Source organism: Triturus cristatus, chromosome 2_2, assembly GCF_964204655.1.
Source record: "Triturus cristatus chromosome 2_2, aTriCri1.1, whole genome shotgun sequence".
Classification (NCBI taxonomy): Eukaryota; Metazoa; Chordata; class Amphibia; order Caudata; family Salamandridae; genus Triturus; species Triturus cristatus.
The window spans coordinates 758,218,009-758,239,040 of record NC_140582.1 but is presented as its reverse complement, the minus strand read 5'-3'; the positions used below and the strand labels follow the sequence as shown (position 1 = coordinate 758,239,040).

The window sequence follows — 21,032 nt, the reverse complement described above, 5'->3', positions numbered from 1 at the left end:
AAAGCCTCTGCACCAAAGAGCCCAAGCAGTAGTTATTCCACGTAGTCCTCCATGCGACCTGTTGCTGTGGACTCTGGAACCCCCACTATGCACGTGTCATATGTGCACAAGGGCGCCTCCAAGTCCTCGTTCTTTGCAGCAATAATTTTTAGCAGTTTTTCCATCCCTTGTAGACGTTCTTGGCTATTCGAGGAGGAATCTTCAAGAGAGGATATGCACTGCTCCATTTCAGTTATGCCACCATCGTACTTTTCCAGCCGCTGTGTGATAAAGTCCATACGCATATTCATGGCGTCCATTTTGGACTCGATGGAGGTGAGGCTTTGGCGCATAGTGAGGAGAAGTGTTTTGATATCTGCGTCCTGTGAGGCAGTTGAAGCAGGGTTCTCATCTTCCCGACATGAGTCTGCGTCTTCAGCCACATTGTTAATGTTTTTCCAGGCAGGGAATTGTAATTAGACTTGCTTGCCATCTGTATGACGCATAGCGTGTTTCTCTGTGCGGTTTGGCCGGTCGCGGTGTCCCCCCCCCGGCACAGCAGAAGTGTAGGGGTAGAGCCACACGTCTCTCAGAAGGTGCAATATTTTCAAAGCTGCCCCCTGAAGCCGCGGTGGGCCTCTCTCCTAGTTGCTTTTCAGGCTCAGGCTCCTTCCCTCTGGGCAGCCCACAATGTTCTTGGATAAAGCCAACCTCTTCAGGGAGGTAGGTCAGTCATCCGCATGCTCCGGCGGCGCTGCATCTACGCGGTGTCATCACCAGCACTGCAGCCCCGAGCACCGGGAAATCGGCCACTTCGCGCTGGCCGTCCCCTCACACTTGTGGCCCAATTATGAGGCCCAGCGTGTCCGTCCAGCAGCACGCTCCAGCCAGGGTCCCTCCACGAAAACACCAGGGCCCCGGCAGTCGCTCAGACGAAAGGTAGAGGACACAACAGGCACCGCAGCCACGAGTCGGTCGCCGGGGGATCTCACCTCCCCAGTTGCAGCCAGCCAGTACTCGGTGGATTCAGTGCGGGTGGTGTCTGGCGCTAGTGCGTCACCGCCGCTGGCCTACATCAGCCGTTGCAGATTCTGTGCGGAGGCTTACAGCATCGGCGGTCCGGCCTCACTCCGCCATCGGGCTCCTCATCAGTCAATGTCCAGCCCCCAACAGCAGCAGCAGCGGCAGGGATCATCTCCCTCTGGTTGAGTTCAGGAGAGTAGGGCACTCCCACTTCGGCTGGTGCATCTCCGGTATCGCTATTTTCTCCTCCCCGCAGGCCGTGCCCAGCAAAAACGTGGCTAGAGCCACAGCGAGGATTGTCAGCGAGGCCCTACTTCCCACAGAAGCACATCCGAAGTCCGCGCAGGCTATTTTCGCCTTGTTAAGAGAGGATTTTGTCGGATATTGTTCCCAGGTTAACAGAGCCTCACGGAAGTGCGGTCATCTTGTCCGCCGGCTCTCTGCACCCCCCCCCCCCCAGGTTACATAAAATTTTAGCAGAAAAATGGATGAATAGAATGTAGTGAAATGTTATTTGATAAAAGCCAGTCTCTTCTGTTTACTTTACCATTTTTTGATTCTTAACAATAGTTTTGCCCAATTTTACAAATAAAACGGATCTCAATGTGGACAGGAAACATCAGAAGTCTACTAGTATTCACAAATCTTGAAACACTAGGAGTAGATTGGCTGTTTAGAAACAAACCGTATCTTAAACCAAATTATAAAATGTTTCTAGAGTTTCATCAATGGTCAGCCTAAACAGGTGGGAAATGCCCTTACTACCACCAAATGATTGTTATTTATGTACTGAAAATTAGCCAACTTTATTTCAAAGTTCCTTGACATTTTGTTTTCTGCTGAAAATTTCGTAGGAGCTTTTAGTTCTGCTACATCAAAAATGATTGAACAGGATTATAGTAACTTGGCATAATGATAACGCTTATACCAAGCAAGTGCCAATGCTTATTTGGTGTAAATTCATCCAGCAGGGTTTTAAAGTAATACAGATACAATAAATATGACTATTTTGACACATTAATTTTAAAGCCTGTTAACAACTTGCTCAAATGGTTCACAAATCACATTAAGAGTAAAATATCGCCATGTGAAGGCAGATGAGCAGACCCTTACTGTAAAGTTGACCAAGCGAAACCCAGAAGCAGTCAAATGTCTGTCTTACTCAGTAAATAATTTGAAAAGACAAGAGCCTGGTTTGATGAGGAATGAAAAAAAAGGATTCATAAAAATAGTCTTCTTTTAAAAGTTTCTGCAAAAAGTTTTCGTTTCATTTTAATCTGTTTGGATGTCGCATTGATATGATAACAATGCACTGTTACAATTCTTGTGTATTTGTAATGTGTGCATGCACTGTACTGTACATTTGCATGAATTCTGATCATACATGTTATGAAAAATACTTTTAAACTAATACTAATTCATGTTGATTTTAGAACTGTTGCAAATGTGGATAAACATTGTCTGTTAATCATATACTCTGGTTCTCAAGCAGTTTTGCTTCATAAAACTTTTTCAGATAATTAGGACAGATGTGCAAGATCATGGCCCGAGGAGTCTTTGGGATACTCTGAGACGTGGCACAAGTCAAGCACTCTTTTCGGACCTTGCAGAGGTATATTGAAACCTCTCTGGTCCAGTACATATGTGGTGCATTGTTTCCCTACTGGCTAGTTTATTTTATTCTTGTTTTTTTTCGTATCTAGCTTCTGTGGCTGTGATTTATTTTCCTACCTGCATTTTTACTGTTAGTTCCGTGCAAAAATGCTCATTTGAATGTAATCCATGTTCATTCATACCCATTACCTTGCTTCATCTTGACAGTTTGTCTTACATAATTTTACCTTTTTAATTTTTAGGATGCCTACCATTTATGTAATTTTCTTTTATATGTTTATTACAAAGATTTCATTTTCAAGGTGTGAAGTTAATTTAAAATATATCAATTTTCTATGTGTCTAAGCGTGCGGATGAATTATCTGGCTTACTTGTGGACACCACTCTACTTGTCCATTTCTTCGGGAAGAAGGGGAAGGCAGAGCTTAACTTTGAAGACTTTTATCGGTAAGTCTGGTACACTAATATACCATTGAACAACTTGTTTTGTTTATCTAGATCTAGAGCACTGATTTCAGCAAAGCAAGAGATATTAGATTATAAACCAACTTAAAAATTGGAAGATGTTCCCTGAGGCTTCCGAATGACATCATTGATAAATACAGTGAGACTCTTATAGAATATGATGTCACTCTGAACCCCCAAAGATATTGTGGTTGCAGCAGCCACACTGTTTGTGGGCCTTAAGAAATCAGATGACATCCTCTGTAATGGAGCCACGAGGTGGCAGGCGGCCAGGGAACTGCACCATGTAACACTGGCAACAGGAGTCCACTACGCCTGCCACACTTCTTTGTCCACGCTCGCTGAGCTGGGAGGTGCACCTGCATGAGCTCCTGACGACCTGCGGTGTGCACTACGGCCCACCTGTACCTGTATCTGTGCGTCACTGCTATCTGCACCAGCCCACGCTGAACCTAATTGTTTCAAATGCAAATTTAAAATGCAGTACAGTGATGAGTGTAAAAAAACAATGTATATATGGAATAAAATACTCTCTGCATACATCATACGAATAGTGCAAGTTACAAAGGAGTCCCGTGTCCACATAGAGGAATGAGTTTCTTTATTAGATCATGGTACTCTGATGTGACTTGCAATAATGTATGACAGGGTACTTTATTCCTTATAATCAGGGCCACTGAAATAAGTGATTCTGCAGCTGCTACATTTTCTTCATAATTATGGATTTGCCACATAATAAATTATCTACTGCAAAATCTGCAGATTTTATCCTGAAAAAACCAGTGTCTAGCTCAAATGGATGAAAAGTTCCTAATAATATGGCAACACATGTTCCCACACAGTGAAAAGCACCTTGCAGCCATAAATCAAGCCACTTATCGCGACCCACAAGATCCGGGCTATGCCATGGATAGATGGCTCCTTCCAGGCGGAATCTTCAACGTGGCCCTGTACTCCCCCAAGACCAAACTATCCCTCACTGGCCCAACCAACCATGCGGTGAGGATTTGGCACGACATCCAGAAAAGTTTAGGCGGGAAAGATAGGCTAACCCTTGCTACCCCATTGTGGGACGCGGAACAACTAGGTCGGCTGAGGTCTTCTAAAGGCTTTGATAAGTAGGACCTCATTGGCATTTCCCACATAGGTGATCTCTGGTCCAGAGGAGAGGTAGTGCCGTTTTCAGAGTTGCAACGCCAATATGACATGGCAGACTCGGAATTCTTTCGATATTTGCAGATACGTCTCACTCTTTACGCAGCTATACCAAAAGGCACCTCGCTGCCTAACACCTCCCCACTAGAGGATAGGCTCCTAGACAGGTACTTGCCTGAGAAAGCAGTCTCCCTTACCTATAAGAAACTGTTGCATAACACCTCAGATCCCCTAGAGCGACTTGGGGAACAATAGGTAACAGACGGCCTGGCAAAAGATGATGAAGAGTGGCGGGAGGTGGTGGCGTCCCCCCGGGAGGTGGGTATCTCTGCTCGGTTACGGCTGGTCCAACTCAAGATCCTTCATAGGATCTATATTACACGACCACAATTAGTGCATATGGGGAGTGCCAGTAGGAGTGAGTGTCGTAGGGGGTGCGGACTGACAGGTACATATATACACATACTCTGGGAATGCGACCATGTTCAACAGTTTCGGCAAGCGATACACCGGACCTTTCGAATGGTCCTAAATAAGAACTTACTCCGTGAGGCTAAACGTTGCCTCCTCAACATATGGGAGCCCACTGACCTTACCACCTCCGAAAAACCCTTCGCAAAACCAGGCATCTCATCTTTTAGTTGTGTATTGCTGTATTTTGGTGTTAAACCTGTACTTTGTCTAGGTAGTCTTACCTGTGTACCAATGACAAAATAATTAAGTAAAGTTATTGCAAAATGTACTGCATTACGCTTCATGACTGTGGCAGGCCTAGCTGTCCCACCCAAGAGAGTGTAGATTACTATACTAATATTTCCGTTAGAATGGAAAAAAACCTCTATTCTGCTTCCACTAAAGAAACCGAACCTTGACGCAAAAGATCCCAACAATTTCAGGCCTATATCCAGACTCCATGTACCTGCAAATATTGTTGAGAGAAATTTAAATATGCAACTTAGCCAATTTCTGGAGTTTACGCAAGCATTGGACCCAACCCAGTATGGCTTTCGAGGGGGTCATAGCACCGAATCTGCTCTCCTGAAACCTACTGAAGAGATCCAGACTATTTTAGATCAAGGGGGCAAGGTTGCTTTGATCATGCTAGATCTTTCTGCAGCATTTGATACGGTCCATCCCGATCTTTTGATGGACCGGCTGCAGGAGATCGGAGTACATAGCTCCGCCTGGAGACTTCTGAGCTCTTTTCTTTCAAACCGGAGTCAGTCTGTGTCTCTGGGGGAAATCTCATCCAAGCCTTTTTCATTGCCATGTTGAGTCCCGCAGGGGTCCTCATTGAGTCCAACACTATTTAACATATATGTGTCCTCTTTGGCGCCCCTTATTCAGTCATTTGGGTTTAGTCTGACCTCCTATGTGGATGATATTCAAATCGTGGTGTCACTACTACCAGCTGAGTGGAGGAGCACGGTGGTCTGTTTTAAGGACTGTATGAATGCGGTAGGGATCTGGATGGCCCAAAACTGCCTTAAACTGAACTCCGATAAGACGGAGGTGGTTTGTTTTGGCAATTATCCTAATTTCTGGACCCCGGAATGGTGGCCAGACACCTTGGGTCCTCTCCCCTCACCCAACAGGAAGGTAAAAAACCTAGGAGTGTGGGTGGACCAGAAGCTTAGTTTCAGAGAACAAGTAAATTCAGTGGCCTCTGCTACGTCCTTTGCTCTCAGGTCCTGCAAGAAAATTCTGCCGCTTTTACCTAAAGAATGTCGCCAAACAGTCATCACAGCTCTTACTATGTCTAGGCTGGATTAATGTAACAGTCTGTATCTTAACATCCAGGAAGGATTAATGCAGAAGTTGCAACTCCTGCAGAATGGGGCCGCTAGATTGGTGTTCGGCACCCCAAAATACGCACCAATCTCGAAGGAGATACAGAAACTGCACTGGTTGCCAGTTAGGAAGCGTACCCAGTTCAAAGCTTTGTGTCTGGTACACCAGGCACTTCATGGATATGGTCCGGCCTATTTAAAAGAGCGGCTGTATTGGTATACTCCAATCAGATCATTACGCTCATCTGATGCCAAGCTGGTCTATGTGCCATTTGTAAAAAAGGCCACCTGGGGTGGAAGAAGCTTTGTAGTCAATGCAGCCAAGGCTTGGAATAAGCTTGCTCTATACCTCAGAGGTATGACCAGCTTACTGGTTTTTCGAAAAGCTTTAAAAACTTGGCTGTTTACAGGCTAGTTGGAACTCTGCTCTGAGCCTTGGGCAAGATTTCACATAGCGCCAGGACACCTACGGGTAACAGTAGCGCTTAACAAATGTTACAATAATAATAATGTTGCTAGCTCAGGAAAGGAACCAGCGAGCTAAGTAGTTAAATCACTTGTTAATAGTTATTAAGAATCCAATTCAATGGTGAGGTTTGATTTTTAATTACTATTAAGCAAAAATAACTTTTAAAAAAAATACCCTTTTTCCGCCTGAGTATCTAGAGGTTAATTTGCATTACCTCTTCAGCCTTGAATGAGGTGTAACATTCTTTTCCAGAGAACACAATAGGCTTTGTTCTCCATGTTACCTTGTGCCTGCAGCCTCATATAAGTCTGATTCTAGATGATTTCATTCTTATCTGAAATGGATTGTGGTTGGATTCTCGTCAAAGTGACTCGCTATGTGCATTTCAAATTTTGTAATCATTAATGCATACTGAGCAAATGTTTGATAAAAAGTCCATTTAAAATAAAGTTTGGTCAAAGGTCTTGGCCATCTTGGATTTGCCCTGACATTCTGCATTAGACAGAGTAGCCTGAACTTACTGCACTTTGCTTTTGTGACGTAAGAGAACATCCTTAGGAGGTTGCCCCCTTCCGCTTGAAATCCATGATCAGAAAGATCTCCAAGAATTATAAGACTGATCGCCTGGGTGGTTCCAGGGATATTAAAAAAGCTGAAGTGGATATTTATTTATTTATTTATTTATTTATAAGGTTTTATATAGCGCGAACGTGACCCACAAGGGTATCAGAGCGCTTTACAGTATGTATATAGTTAAAGAGACATAAAAGATAAAGTAATATACACGCATTAGATATTCGTCATTACTTACAGTAGAGGCAAAAGGTATAAGATAACATAGGTATAAGATGACATAGTAGACCAGTGGACGAGAACATGATCCCAGAGGGCAACGTCATATTGCAGACACAAGGTTATTTGGCCTTAGGCCTGCATTGGGATATAAACAGACCAATAGTGTTCTCTGTCCATCCACACAGGGTATCCAGTAATATGCGGATCGTATCGGTGGCTCGAAGCCAGTATAGGGTCAGGACTTAGGACGCAAGTTTGTTCATTAGGAGGATTTTTACCTCTTTTTTGAAGGCTGTAAGGGAAGAGATTCCCCGAACCAATGGAGGTAGGGAATTCCATATCTTTGGGGCGATCCCTGAGAAGGCTCTGCAACCAATTCTCTTTTTATGAAAGGTTTGTGGTTTCAGAAGTAGAGAACTCGCGCTTTGTAATTGTCTGCATCCTCCGGATCGTTCTAGTTTTTGAGCTAGGTAGCTGGGTGTGTTGTTGTGTAGTGCTTTATGGGTCATGCAGGCAACTTTTAGATGAATTCTTGCCTCATATGGCAGCCAGTTCAGCGTTTTCAGGGTCGGGGAAATGTGGCTATTTCTTTTAGCTCCTGATACCAATCTTGCAGCAGCGTTAAGTGAAGCCCTCAACGGGGCCAGCTTGTATCTGGGGAGGCCACAGAGAGGGGTGCTTCCATAGTCTAGTCTTGATAACACTAAGGCTTGAACTGCCATTTTTAAGTCGCTCTGTGGGAGGAAGGGTTTAAGTTTCCTTAGCAAACTCATCTGGTGATTGGCTCCCTTGGTGGCCTTGCTGATGTGCGACTTCATATCCAGGTGTTTGTCTATGGTGACTCCCAGGGATTTCACGGAATCGATGATGAGGGGAGCACATTCAAAGACGGATAGGTGTTTCATCCACTGCTCTATCTTTGGGGTGTGATTAGGTGGGGAGATGAGAATGAATTCTGTTTTTTTAGTATTGAGCATGAGGTGGTTGTTCCTGAGCCAGCTTTGCGTGTTCTGTAGAATGGAGTTGAGGGAGATGAAGTCTTCAGGTGTGGAGATTTTCAAATATAGTTGGGTGTCATCCGCATATAGGTGGTAAAGGATATTCGCTGATTTCAGTGCGTTCGCTAGGGGTTCCATTAGAAGGTTAAAGAGAATAGGGGATAGGGCTGAGCCCTGAGGAACGCCTATGTCGACCACTGATGGTTGAGAGAGTGTATTCTTCATCTTGATTATTTGTGTCCTGTTATTAAGGAAGGAGGAGAACCATTGAAGTACTGTGCCCGAGAGGCCCATCCTTCCTTCCAATAGGGACAATAGGTTGTCATGTTTAACCGTGTCGAAGGCGGAGGATAGGTCAAGCAGTATCAATAGGCAAGATTCGTTGCAGTCAAGCATAAGTAGTAGGTCATCAAATATGTGTGTGAGTGCAGATTCTGTACTGTGACCTTGACGGAAACCAGATTGGTGATTGTCTAGGAGGTTGCAGCACTCGATATGGTTACATAATTGTATTTGTACACATTTCTCCAACAATTTGGCCAGGGTGGGGATGTTAGATATAGGGCGGTAATTGTTGAGATCTGATGGGATGGCATCCGATTTCTTTAGTATAGGCGTAACCTGCCCAATTTTAAGACAGTCTGGTATGGAGCCTTGCCTCAGAGAAGCGTTTACGATTTTTGCCCATAGAGGAAGGATGGATGTTTTTATCATTTTGAATAGGGCAGGAGGAAGGGGGTCAGAGAAGTGATTGGAGGGATTGATTGCTAGAAGAAGGTCTTTGCTGTTGCACTATGCCTGACATCCTGAGAGTCTCTATGTTCTCCCTCAAAAGTCATGGGGGCCTTGGAAGTGCGCCCTGTGGTCTTGAAAGTGTACACCTGCAGTTGTTAGGGCACTAAATGAAGTTTGGGAGTTTCTTTAAACGTTTGCTCCAGAACTTCAAGGGTACTGACCACAAACACTATCCGTTCAGCAGTTCCACGTTGTCAGATTAAATTTCAAGTTTGTTCCACATGGCAAAGAGTTTTTCCTCAGGAAAAATAACAAAGTCCCTTTTTTGGATTGAGCATTTAAAATGTTTTAGAACTTCCCTTCTTCCAAACCCTAGCGGGGGCAGTCTGCTAGTTGTATCCAACTTGTGCTGCATCACAGTTGGCCTAAGACTGCACTTAGGTCCTGGTCTACCATAGCTAATGACTACAATTGGTGCTTTACACTTTTCTAAAAAAATTAGATCTCCAGTTCCCCTTCAGGAGTTTTTTTCATTTTGGTGTTTTTTTGCTTATTACATTTTGTCCCTTTTTAGTGCGTTTTTTAATTGTTTTTGAATTCAAATAGTTTTTTTACTTCTAAATGCTTACACATTTTTCAGGTTTTAGTTACTGAAATCTTTGACTGGACGAATTAAGTATTAAGTTAATGATTTTATTGCTTGGGGTCAACTACCATCCACCCCAACTAATAACTCACTTTCTCATAGTTATTTAAATATTTGTGTGTGTGGGGCCTAGCTGAATTACATACATTATAATGTCACTCATTTACAGCAAAACTAGGGCCTCACATCTCTGCATGTCTTCCCAGATCTTAAAGAGTGGTTCCATGGAGAGAACAATTAGCAAAGTTGAGAGAGGATACACTTGTTTCCTCCTCTAACACGCAGAATATGGAGTGACAACGTAATTAGAACTAACTGCGGAACAGACCAATTGTATCCCGAAGGTATTTGTTATATTCAGGATAATCATGTCACGCCACTGTGGCCACAATATTTTACCCTTAACACCTTCGCTGCTAGGCCTCACCCTCTGCCCCCCCCCCCTGCCCCCCCTCGTCCTGAGCCTTTTTTTGGCTCTTTGGGTAGTTCGCGCATAGGCCCCTGTAACTTTTTGACCAAATAAAGTATCCAAGCCAAACTTGCGTCCTTTTCTTCCAACATCATGGGGATTCTAAAGATACCCAGGGTTTGTGGATGCCCCTGTAGGGGACCCAGAAATTAGGCAAAATACAGCAAATTTTGTTTTTATGGGAAAAATGGGGAAAAAAGTGCTAGAGACGAAAGCGTCTGGTTTTTTTTCCTTTCCCTGCAAATGGTATGAAAAAAGGGGTTGTGGTGCTGAAATCACCATCTTCCCAGCTTTCAGGGACAAGCAGACTTTTGTCAGAAAACCAAAACTTTTTACACAGTTTTGGCATTTTTTTTATTGACAGCAATATGCCGTTACATCCGCTGGGCCTTTCTGGTTGTGGGGATATATAGGACTTGAAGGTTCACCAAGAACCCGACGAACCCAGAGCCAATAACTGAGCAGCGTCGTGCAATGTTTTTTTATTATGTACCGGGTATCTAACAATTAATTTGGGAAAATATGTACATGGAAAAATCGGTATGAGCGACACCTATGTATTTCTGAAATCGCAACAAAATATATAGTTTAGAAACAGTAGATATTTGCACATTTCCGAAATTGTGAGTACCCATACTAGCATGAGAATTATAGGTCATTTTTCAAAATGACTTATTTTTTACACATTGTCTTTCATTTGGAAGGTAGAAATGCATTGAAAGTCAATAGGTAATAACAGTTCCTCTACAATTCTGTGTTACCCTAAATCTCCCGATTAAAAATGGTACCTCGCTTGTATGGGTAGGCCTCGTGCCCGCGACAGGAAACGGCTCAAAACGCAACGTGGACACACTTTTTTTTTTTCTACAGTGAAAACGGACCCTTTTTTTGCAAAGTGCCTAGCTGTAGATTTTGAACCCTAGCTCTGCCAGCACCTAGGGAAATTTAGCAAATCTATACATTTTTTAAAACTAGACACCCAGGGGAATCCAGGATGGGGTGACTTGACTTGCTCTCACCAGGTTCTGTTACCTAGAATCTCTTGCAAACCTAAAAATCTGTCCAAAAAAACACATTTTCTGCACATTTCTGTGGTGGAAAGTTCTGTAACCTGCGTGGATCCACAAACTTCCACCCACCCCGCGTTGCCCAAAGTCTTCCGAGAAAAATGGTACCTCACTTGTGTGGGGAGGCCTAGTGCCCACGACAGGAAACCGCCTAAAACACAACATGGACACACCACATTTTCACAGTGAAAACTGACCCTTTTTTTTGCAAAGTGCACGTTTTGGGCAGCTCCCACCTTAATTAAATTGCTAAAAAAAAATCCCTCTCGTTTAGTGGGCTGTCTCCCCCCCCCCCCTCCCAGGGGGGGAGGGGAGAAAGACTTGATTTGCCCTAATTGTTTTGGGGGGAGTAAAGGCCCTTGCCCAAGGGGCCGCATCCCCCTCCCTGGTGTCTAGTGGGTGGATCCCTGCTTGGGGATCGCCCTCCTGGGGCGATCCCCAAGCAGGGATACACTGGGGATACACTGGGGAGATTCTCCCCTTTCCAATGATACCCTTCCCATCCTTCTACGTGCTCAGGGGACTGAGATAGCTCCGTGAGCACGTAGAAAGTGAAATTCATTTCAGTTTCGGTTTCTGTGAAGTGACGTCAGCGTGCCGTGCGCGCTGATCGTCATTTCACAGAAATGAGGGGGGGGGGCCTCGGGAGCTGGAGAAGTTCTTCCCCAGCTCCCGAGGCTTTAGGGGAGTAAAAGAAATCCCGCTGGTGCCAGCACCAGAGGGATTTCATGTGCAATGGCGTCGGACGTGCGGGAGCCGTCCGACGCACAGTAGCACTTGTGCATCGGACGGCTCCCGTGCGTCCAACGCATAGAAGGGGTTAAATGCTATACAAATATCATGGATGTAGTCCATAAAGGTATCCCCTTCTACCCCCTTTGGTGCGTATGGAGTTTTACTCTACTTGATCTACAAATACCATGAATGTAGTCCATAAAGATCTCTCCTACTGCCCCCTTTGGTACTGATCGGGTTTACCCCAATTGAAAAACTGAATAATTCCTTAGAAGCCACAAATACTCTGAGATAAGGCTTAAGACTTATAGTTTATGGCATTCCGACATTTTGCCCTAAACATTTTCCTAGTAGTAGTATTGGAAACTTATCCGACAGTGCATGTGTAAGCTGTCACAGACTATGGTCATGTGTAATACCTCAGGAGAGGCTAGAATACAGTCTACACACAACAATAAATAATGTAGAGATGAGTGTAATCTGTACTCTATTTTTCATGGGAAACAGCCATCACAACGCTGGCATTACAACGCAAAGCTATTTCAACGCAACTTTTACAACCATTTTTCACACATGCATCAAGAGCCAAACATCTGCATCTCAAAAATACCATATGTTTGCTAACGATAGTCACTTCATTAGTGAATATGAAAAGTAAAATGATGACCTGTGTCTATTCAAATATAAAGTCTTATGGTGACACCCCAATAAGCATTGTGTGTTCTACCTCACATCAGAGACATCAAACATTTTGCTTGAGAAATCAATCTGACTTTATTTGGCCTGTAAATAATTCTTATTAAATCAGTGTCTCCCTTTACAAGTGCATCCCTTCCTTATTCATATGAGAGGAGAGAGAGGAAGAGAGAGAGGAAGAGAGAGGAGGAGAGAGAGAGAGATGTATATAGATATCTTGTGAAGCGTGGATGAACAGAAATATTTATCGAGACCCCATAGTCCATGGAAAGTGTATGACCTCTACGTTTGTGAATATTTACTGTAGGCATCCTCTAGCAGATGCATTTTCCTGTAGAATGGCTAATTTCACCTTGTGTCTGTCCAATTGTGTTGTAGCATTTTAATCTTGATGCCAGTTTGGAGCCTAAAGACATTCGGTAAAGCAGTTGTGAGAGTAATTGTATATTTTGTAAGTCTGCCTGTCTCATTCCATGTGGCTTGATGTATATTCAGCATCATGTACCCCACAGTTTTAACTTAGTTGTAGAACCCACTGTAGAATCTCAACGTACATTACTTCGCTCTCGCAATTATCTGATCCAGGCTTACCAGATATCGTTCCTCAACATCTAAACACTAAAACATGATATACTCTTATGAACCAAGCAAGAGGTCAAGCTGATCTGTCTTCCTGAAGGTTACCCCTAGTACTACTCTTGGAAATCTGATGCCACCCAGAGCTACTACCCTCATCCCCTCAGCAATTATTCTTATCCAGAGACCTGGACCAACAATTTCCAAAACAGCTTCCTGCTTGATCTAGGTGTATCATCAAGCAAAATGCTACATCAATATAACAAAAGTGCCCCCCTCCCGCGATAATGCTATCCCTTACCAATATGGGTCACAGGAGAATATCTAGAGTGAAGAGCCAAAACCCTCAAAGTGCACATTATCACAAACAGTTGCTCTAATTACCACTTGCCATGCTGCGGACATAGCAAGTAGTTTTCCATCTATAAGAACTCAAATTTCAAAATCATAATTGGCCGATACTTTGTGCCACCCAACAAAAGTGTGCATAAATATTCTTTCTCTCTTTCTTTATTTCTTTATTTCGGCCTATTAGGCCATAAAAGATACAATAAAATAATGTAATTCAACATAAAAACATCCACTTGTAATAAGACCATTCCATAAAAATCGTAAAAATTCATTTGCATGGGGGTTCTAATCACGGGAGGGAATTACAATTCATATCATCAATATTCAGTCTTTTAGTAATTTTCTCCTTATCTGCCACATGGCCATTATGAATTTGGCAACTGCAAAAACTATATGGGGGAGGGTACTTGTTTTCAATATTCTGTACGAGTACAAGTGGCTCCTTATACCCAGGTTTCTGCATAGTGGCGCTAGCCAATATTTCCTTGGTCTGTTGTAAGCTGGGCAGAAGAACAGTACATTGATTTCCTCCTCATCATGATTCCTACACCCTGGACAGATTTTATCATCCCTCTTTGTCCATTTGCAGGTAAAAGTTTTAATAGGCAAAGTGCCTAACCTCCATTGAATGAACAATTTTCTTGCTAAAATGGGGAAAATAATGTCCATAAAACCTTCAAAATGATAGGGATTTTTGGAATCCAGGAATCGATCAGTTAGAATACCATTGTTGGATGCAGAGACCAGAGAAGCTAGACTTTTCTCCTTGTATATCTCCACAAGTCTTTTTCGAGGGACCCTTTGGCAGCCTTGTTCAGGAAGCTCCCATAGCTCAGGGAGTCTCAACCGATACAGTTCTTTCTTTATAAAGGCCAACCATGGGATTCTATCACGCTGGTTCAAGTTCATTACATGGATGAGCTCTTGCCTATAGTGTACAAGCTCGCCAGTGAACCAGAGCCTGTGCCAAAATCTTAATGGCATTAGTTCCAAATCCTCTCCTATAGAGGGAAGACCCATATCCAATCTTAAAGGGAACAGGGGTGTGCCACGAGGAAGGGCCAGGAGACGTCTGAGGAAATTATTTTCTACAGTGACAAGTTCTGCCCCTGCTTTATACCCCCATAGCTCACCACCATAAGATGCAGCTGCTTTAGCTTGGGTTTTGTACACTTCTACTGCCGGACTGATAGGTTTAAAAGTAGAAGTGTTTACAACCTTCAGAATTGCCCCAGACAATTGGGACAACTTAAGCCGACATCTTGCTATTTGGGGTTCCCAAGATAGGTTCTCATGTAGGGTTACCCCCAAGTACTGGAAAGTTTTTACCCTCTCCAGTCTTACTGAACTCAGTGATGGGTTAGGTCTGGTTTTGGGTGAGGGGTTAAATATCATGAACTTGGTCTTCTCTGTGTTGATCTCTAGACCATATTGTCTACAGAAAAGACCAAATCCATCTAGAATCCGTTGAATCCCCATCGGGGATTTTGAGAGCAGGAGGGTATCGTCCGCAAACATGATGGCCGGCACCCTCCTGCCCGCCAAAAAGGGAGCGTCATTGTCCCCAACATTGCCAAGATGAGATATGACACTGTTAACATAGAGGCAAAACAGGGTTGGCACCAAAACGCAACCCTGTCTTACCCCTCTAAGGACTGGAAACCTAGATGACAACGCTCCATCCCTCCCACACCTAACCTGAGCAAAGTTGTTGTCATGAAGCCTAATTATGGCGTGTAATAGATGGGTAGGAACACCCAGCTCCTTTAGGACCTCCCATAATTTCTTGCGGGGGACCAGGTCAAAGGCTGACCTCAGGTCCACGAACACCATGTACAGCCTCCCCCCCCCCCCCCTCGATCCTCACAGTTTTCCAGTAGAGGAGAACGAGGCGGAAAATCTGATCCATGGTGGACGTGTTTTTCCTGAAGCCAGCCTGGAGGGGGCTAAGGATTTCATTTTCCTCCATCCAGTTTAAAAGGTGGTCCAGGAGGAGGCGAGAGAATAGTTTTTGGGAGAACATCTATGAGGCTGATCGGCCTGTAGTTGGCTGGGAGAAGAGGAGAGCCCTTTTTAAAAATGGGTACTATCTCCGCCCCCAGCCAAGTACAGGGGATCTCCATACCTCCCGCGATGGAATTAAAAAGAATGAGGAGGTAAGGGCCCCAGATCTCTGAGAAATGTCGAAAGAGGTCACCGGGCAATCTATCGAGTCCCGGGGCCTTCCCCATCGCCAGACCCTCTATTGCACTGACCACCTCGCCAAGGGTAAATTCCAATCCAGCTACAGGATTGGATAAAGCATCGGAAGTCACATCATTAGCAAATTCAGAGGTTTCTTGGTACAATTTGCCAAAGTGGGCCTCCCAAACAAAAGCTGCAATGTTTGGCTCCACTGCAGCTTTAGGTTCTCCTGTGCCAGTATTTACCAAAGACCAAAATCTTCTCGAATCCCTCGCTTCTAATGCTAGGGAGAGGTCCTGCCATCTATTCCAATCCCATTCCGATCTTGCTAATGCCATGGCTTTCCTGTATTTCCGCCTGAGCTCAATGACCTTGCCCTTGTCAGAACCTACTTTTATTGTGTTTATTAGATCTGTCTTGATCTTTTTACAGGAGGAGTTGTACCAGGTTGGGGTTCGAGTCTTTTTCTTCCGTGGCGGTACCACTGGGTAGAAAACTTCACCTAAGGCTCCCACTAAGTCTTCGTGGATTTGGGCTAGCTTCTCGTTAAATTCTAAGGGTCTGGGCTGGTTAATTAATACATCCAATTCTTTTAGCTTAGGGAGTGCTAGCTGATAAATGTTGCTTATACTCTCTTCTGAATTTACCAATTTCCCCCATTTTACCCTGCGTCTGTTGGAACTAAGAACCAAATTCCCTAGGTCCTCACTGGGCTCGGCGGGGAGTGATCCAACAGCACATGCGGGGTGCACCATATCCAGTAGGAGTGCGTTGTGGTCACTGTCCGTTCTTACAATTACTCTAAAATCCTGGACCTTGGACCACAGCCCAATGTCTACAAAAATGTAGTCCAGCCGCGATTCATGATCCTTCCTATTTAAGGTACATAATGATGGAATGTCAGAAGGAGTGCGTCCATTACAGGCCCTTAGCGCAAAGTTTAGTGTTAAGGACATAATTTGTACTGCGAGAGGGGACCAAGATTTGGGGTGGGGGGGATTGACATTGCGGAACACCCCAAAAGTCGTCTTCAGCAGTAAGGGCACCTTCCTTTAGACCTTCCAGGGGTTCGAAGTGACAATTAAAATCACCGCCCATCACTATCTTACAATCGTTTGGAAGTTGGCCCAGAAAAGACGAGAGATCATCTAGTGTGGGTGATTCCATAGCCGCACTGACTGGGCGAGAGTACACATTAATGATTGCCAGATTTAAAGCATTGGGCCACTTGAGTAGAACACACTGTATGTCCTGCGAGAGCGTAAGTACATTCTCCGCATTACACCCAATGTGACTAGCTACCCAAACCGCCAAACCACCTGAAGGCCTCCCTTTACCAGTCCAACTGGCTTTAATTTCGAAAACTGCATATCCTACTCTACACAGCGGTTCCCTGGCCCAGGTCTCTTGAAAAAGGCAGATGTCACTGTTGCCTACTAGGGAGTCCCATTCATTTGTATATAATTTATTGGCAATACCCGCCACATTCCAAGAGAGAACCTTCAGGATTTCAACTGGAGGTTTTAATCCCAATCCCCCAGTTTTCTCAGGTGTGATGTCCAGTGATGAGACTAAGGGCCCTTGCAGTGATATTTCCAAAATGGATGGGGCAGTAGATGTTACATTGGGACCAGGCGGGACTATCGATGTTAAGTTGTGACCAGGTGGACTCTGAAGTAAATTGATTACTTGGCCCCGGGAGCTAATAAGAGTTAAGCTCTCCCGACGGGGTGCATCAAATTCTCGGGTGATGGTATCTATATCACCTCTCACGGTCCCCTGTCTTACAGGTTTACTAGTGATACCTTGGGTATGCCGTGAGGATGCACCTTTATATAGTCAATCAACCTGGTCAAGACAACTATACCTATTAGGGTGTATATAGTTGCCGTGAGCAGTGATAACATTACGGGTGGGCCTGTATCTAGACCCATCAACAGCAGATCCCACCCTTGTCCAGCCATCGTCCCTCATTGTAGTCAAGTCACGTGCGTTGGGTAAAAATATGACAGATGGACCAATTCGATGGATGTGGCTCCTACACTCCCAAGCCAATTACAAATATAAGGCGCAACCTGCGGACTCTTAAAGCTTACAATTATACAATCCCCCACACTTTTCTTAACGGTGTACCCAACCCATGGAACCCTTCTAACCATAAGAATTTCTCCTCTTAGATTAGGTGGTAGAGGCCTTTGGATGTTTAACCAGCTAGTAACCTTATTACGTAGGGAATCATAGGATTCCACCACGTTGCCGGAGAGCTCTGGTATCCCCTTCAAAATCACAGTATAGGCTGCCGCCTCTGGGGGCAAGTTAACTGTTTTTCGCCAGTTATGAGGGCTAACTGACCGGGATGGGCAGTTAACTGTGTCATTTGCTGGTCTCTCCTGGCCTGGTGTAGAGGCCGGAGCAGACGGCTTCGACCTCCTGGCAGTTGGTGCCAGAGGCAGTTGCCTTGGGAGAGGTACAGGGGCAAGTTGTGGCAAGGGGACTATAGTGGTGTTTTCCCGGGAGGTAGCTTTTGGTAAAATAGGAGCCACAGTGATTGAATCAGTTGAGGTGTGAGGAGTCCCAGCATTTGTCCCATGGGCTCCGTGTGTACTTGCTCTTGGCCCTAGCTGATCACCACCCCCACTACCTAATCTTTCTATAGCTAGAAGTCTGGCCTCTATAGAGTCTAATTTGAGGGAGAGAGGATCCAGCAGGCTTTTGAGGATACCAGTAAATGAGCGGATAATGTGCTCTGAGATGTTGGGGGCAGCACCACCAAAAATAAATGGGCCGGTGTGCATGGGTATGGAGGTGGGGGGGGGGTGTCCTCACCGTTTCCGTGTCATTCCCCGTGGTGGATGTTACGGGGGTATCCGGGCTATCTACAGTAACATTCATTATGGGATCAACTTTAGCCCTTTTGGCGCCTTTGGACTTCCTAGATCTCATCCTTTTCGGGGAAGCGTCTTCTCTATGTCCCATACAATCCACTGGTGTGGCACCGTCCCCCAGAGCCCTAGATGGCACTAACTCAGCAATGGGGGGGGTTCCACCTCATCAATAATACGTACTGAGTCTCTGTCCCTATGAGAATTAGGTGGTGACCTTATTTGGTGTAGGACCGACTCTATGGTTTGATCAATGCTGTCCATGAGCGATAAGTGCGTGGCATCAAGTAGTAGCGATGATCCAACAGTGGACGGTGTCCCTGATGAAGCCAGATGCGAGTTTTCCAAACCCTCCGCAATTTGCTTTCCCAACACAGGGAGTCTCTTATTCACCACTGTATTAGCCTTAACCAGAAAATTATCCAAAGTACCTGAAACCATGGAAACAGTCTTACTTCTAGTTTCTCTAGTGGCCATTTTATTGAATTCAAGCTTCTTGACAACCAAGCGGAACTGTAGAGGCAACCTTGAAGGTAGGGCGTTTAGGAAAGTGACCCAATCCGACCCAGCCTCCAACGGCCTCCAACGGCCTTTGCCCGGGCTTGGTCCTGCGGGCGTCCCGCGCGAGTGGCTGATGGATTAAATAGGAGATGTGGGCGAGAAGAGGGCGTGTAGCAGGCCAGATGCGTCAGTGTTCCTCGCACTGGCCTGTGGTCCTCGCAGTCCCTATATCCACTGGAAATCCTTCGGTGCTTGCCTCAGCGGTAAAATAATCCTTCCTTTGCCCCCCCGCCCCCAAGTTACTCAGGCTGCGTGGGTGTGTGGGTGTCAATGCACCGTGCTGCCCCCTCTCTGCACCGGTGGCGCCCCCAGCACGGATTTGTTACCCCGGTTCCCCCTCAGCTGGCAGGTCTGGTGTGTGGGGAGGAGTTTGTCTGCCTGACTCAGTGTGCACAGAAGTCCGATTTTACAAAGAGGGGGTCCGTAGGTCGGGCTAGGGAGCAGCGCATAGGCCACAACACAGCCGGGGACTCACTTGATACCGTCCCCGGGGCTCAATCCCTCACAGGCCAGTCCAACAGGGCACCCGGAGCACCACTGACAATTCCACAGGTCCAGCAAAACCACTCTCGGGGGGGCCGGCGACACCACAGGCCGTTCCCCAGTGGCCAATACAGGGCTCCTCAGGATACAGGAAGCGGGCGGACCCTCAGGCGGAAGCGGGCGCATTCCTACAATGGGAAGATTCAGGGATACAGGGGAAAGGGGGATGGAATCACACAGAGTAGGCGACACATCCGGGGTCAACCGAACGGAGGATCGGGAAGAAACCACGGTACAAGGGTATTAAATCTTTCAGACTTCTCTCTCGGATGACCGGTGTGCGTTGTAGGATGTTTGGATTAGCCTTAACTCTGCTCACAACCGTTCTCAAATCAATGAGCAAAAATGGTACAGGGTGAGGGTGGCGTCGCCGCAGAACGCAATGGCCGCCACCTAAGCTAGCGCCGCACGTAGAACACCCGACCGCCTTCTCAAAATCCGCCTAATGATCCGTCGCGCGTGCATTGGCGGGGCCGCCGGAACCACCACTGAGGCTGGAGCACCGTAAATTAGCCTCGCACAACCGCCGACAAGTGAAGTAATCGGCGTTCAATTTTGTGGCCTGCTAGAGATCAGATGCCATAAGCTGCCGCATCCCTCTGCCTCTTTTGGATGATGTGAAAGTTGAGGCCTGTGTCTACATAAACACCAAGTTCAGTTATAGAAACTCATCTAGAACATCGGTGCACAGTATGTATGTGTTGCCCTCCTAAATGTAGCTAAATCATTGTAGCACTCTAAGCAAATGTGTACTAAACTCATTTTCTATGTAGAATAGTATTTGTTTTGCAGATGGAGGTGCAAGGTGGCTGTTTGGACCAGAGTGGTTCCTTAAACCAGAAATAATGCCTTTTATGCGCATTGCGGATGAAAACTTAGATGAACTGCTGCCTGGCAGTTATTTCTTGGTGTTTCCGCTAATACTTCTGGTATAGTGTATGCAACTGGTAAATCTTCCAGCGAAATCAGCAATGCATATGTGTGGCCAAGCATCACCCAGCTGTGTGTATGTGTGACTGACTGTAGCCTCTCCCATCAGTCTCTCCTAAGTGGTCCTAAGTGTTTGGATGATTAGAGTGTTTCTGAGCTCCGACCCCCACTCTCTCTCTTGATTTACTACCAAGAACTGATTCCAAGATTCCATAGGGGGCTGTGACTGTTTAACAGGTGCACCATGATGCCACGATTAGTTCTGTCCACTATAGATAATTGATCTCATGCCTCAGCTATGTTCTCCTATGTGGCTACTTATTCCAATATATGTATCAAGAATGAGGAAAGCTTTATTGTAGTCATACA

General features: G+C 45.3%; 1 protein-coding gene across 7 annotated transcripts in view; it reads left to right on the top strand.

Annotated features, from left to right (window-relative positions):
- The window catches only part of MICU3 (mitochondrial calcium uptake 3), a 547,440-nt gene that overhangs the window by 367,253 nt on the left and 159,155 nt on the right, over window positions 1-21,032 (top strand). For 4 of the 7 annotated variants that reach the window (XM_085642029.1, XM_085642031.1, XM_085642030.1 and 1 more), the window contains one exon: window positions 2,963-3,063. In XM_085642029.1, the coding sequence (XP_085498155.1) occupies window positions 2,963-3,063 (101 nt within the window). Of the gene's footprint in view, window positions 1-2,518; window positions 2,615-2,962; window positions 3,064-21,032 lie in introns of all 7 variants that reach the window. The other 3 variants (XM_085642027.1, XM_085642026.1, XM_085642025.1) reach the window with 1 other exon arrangement.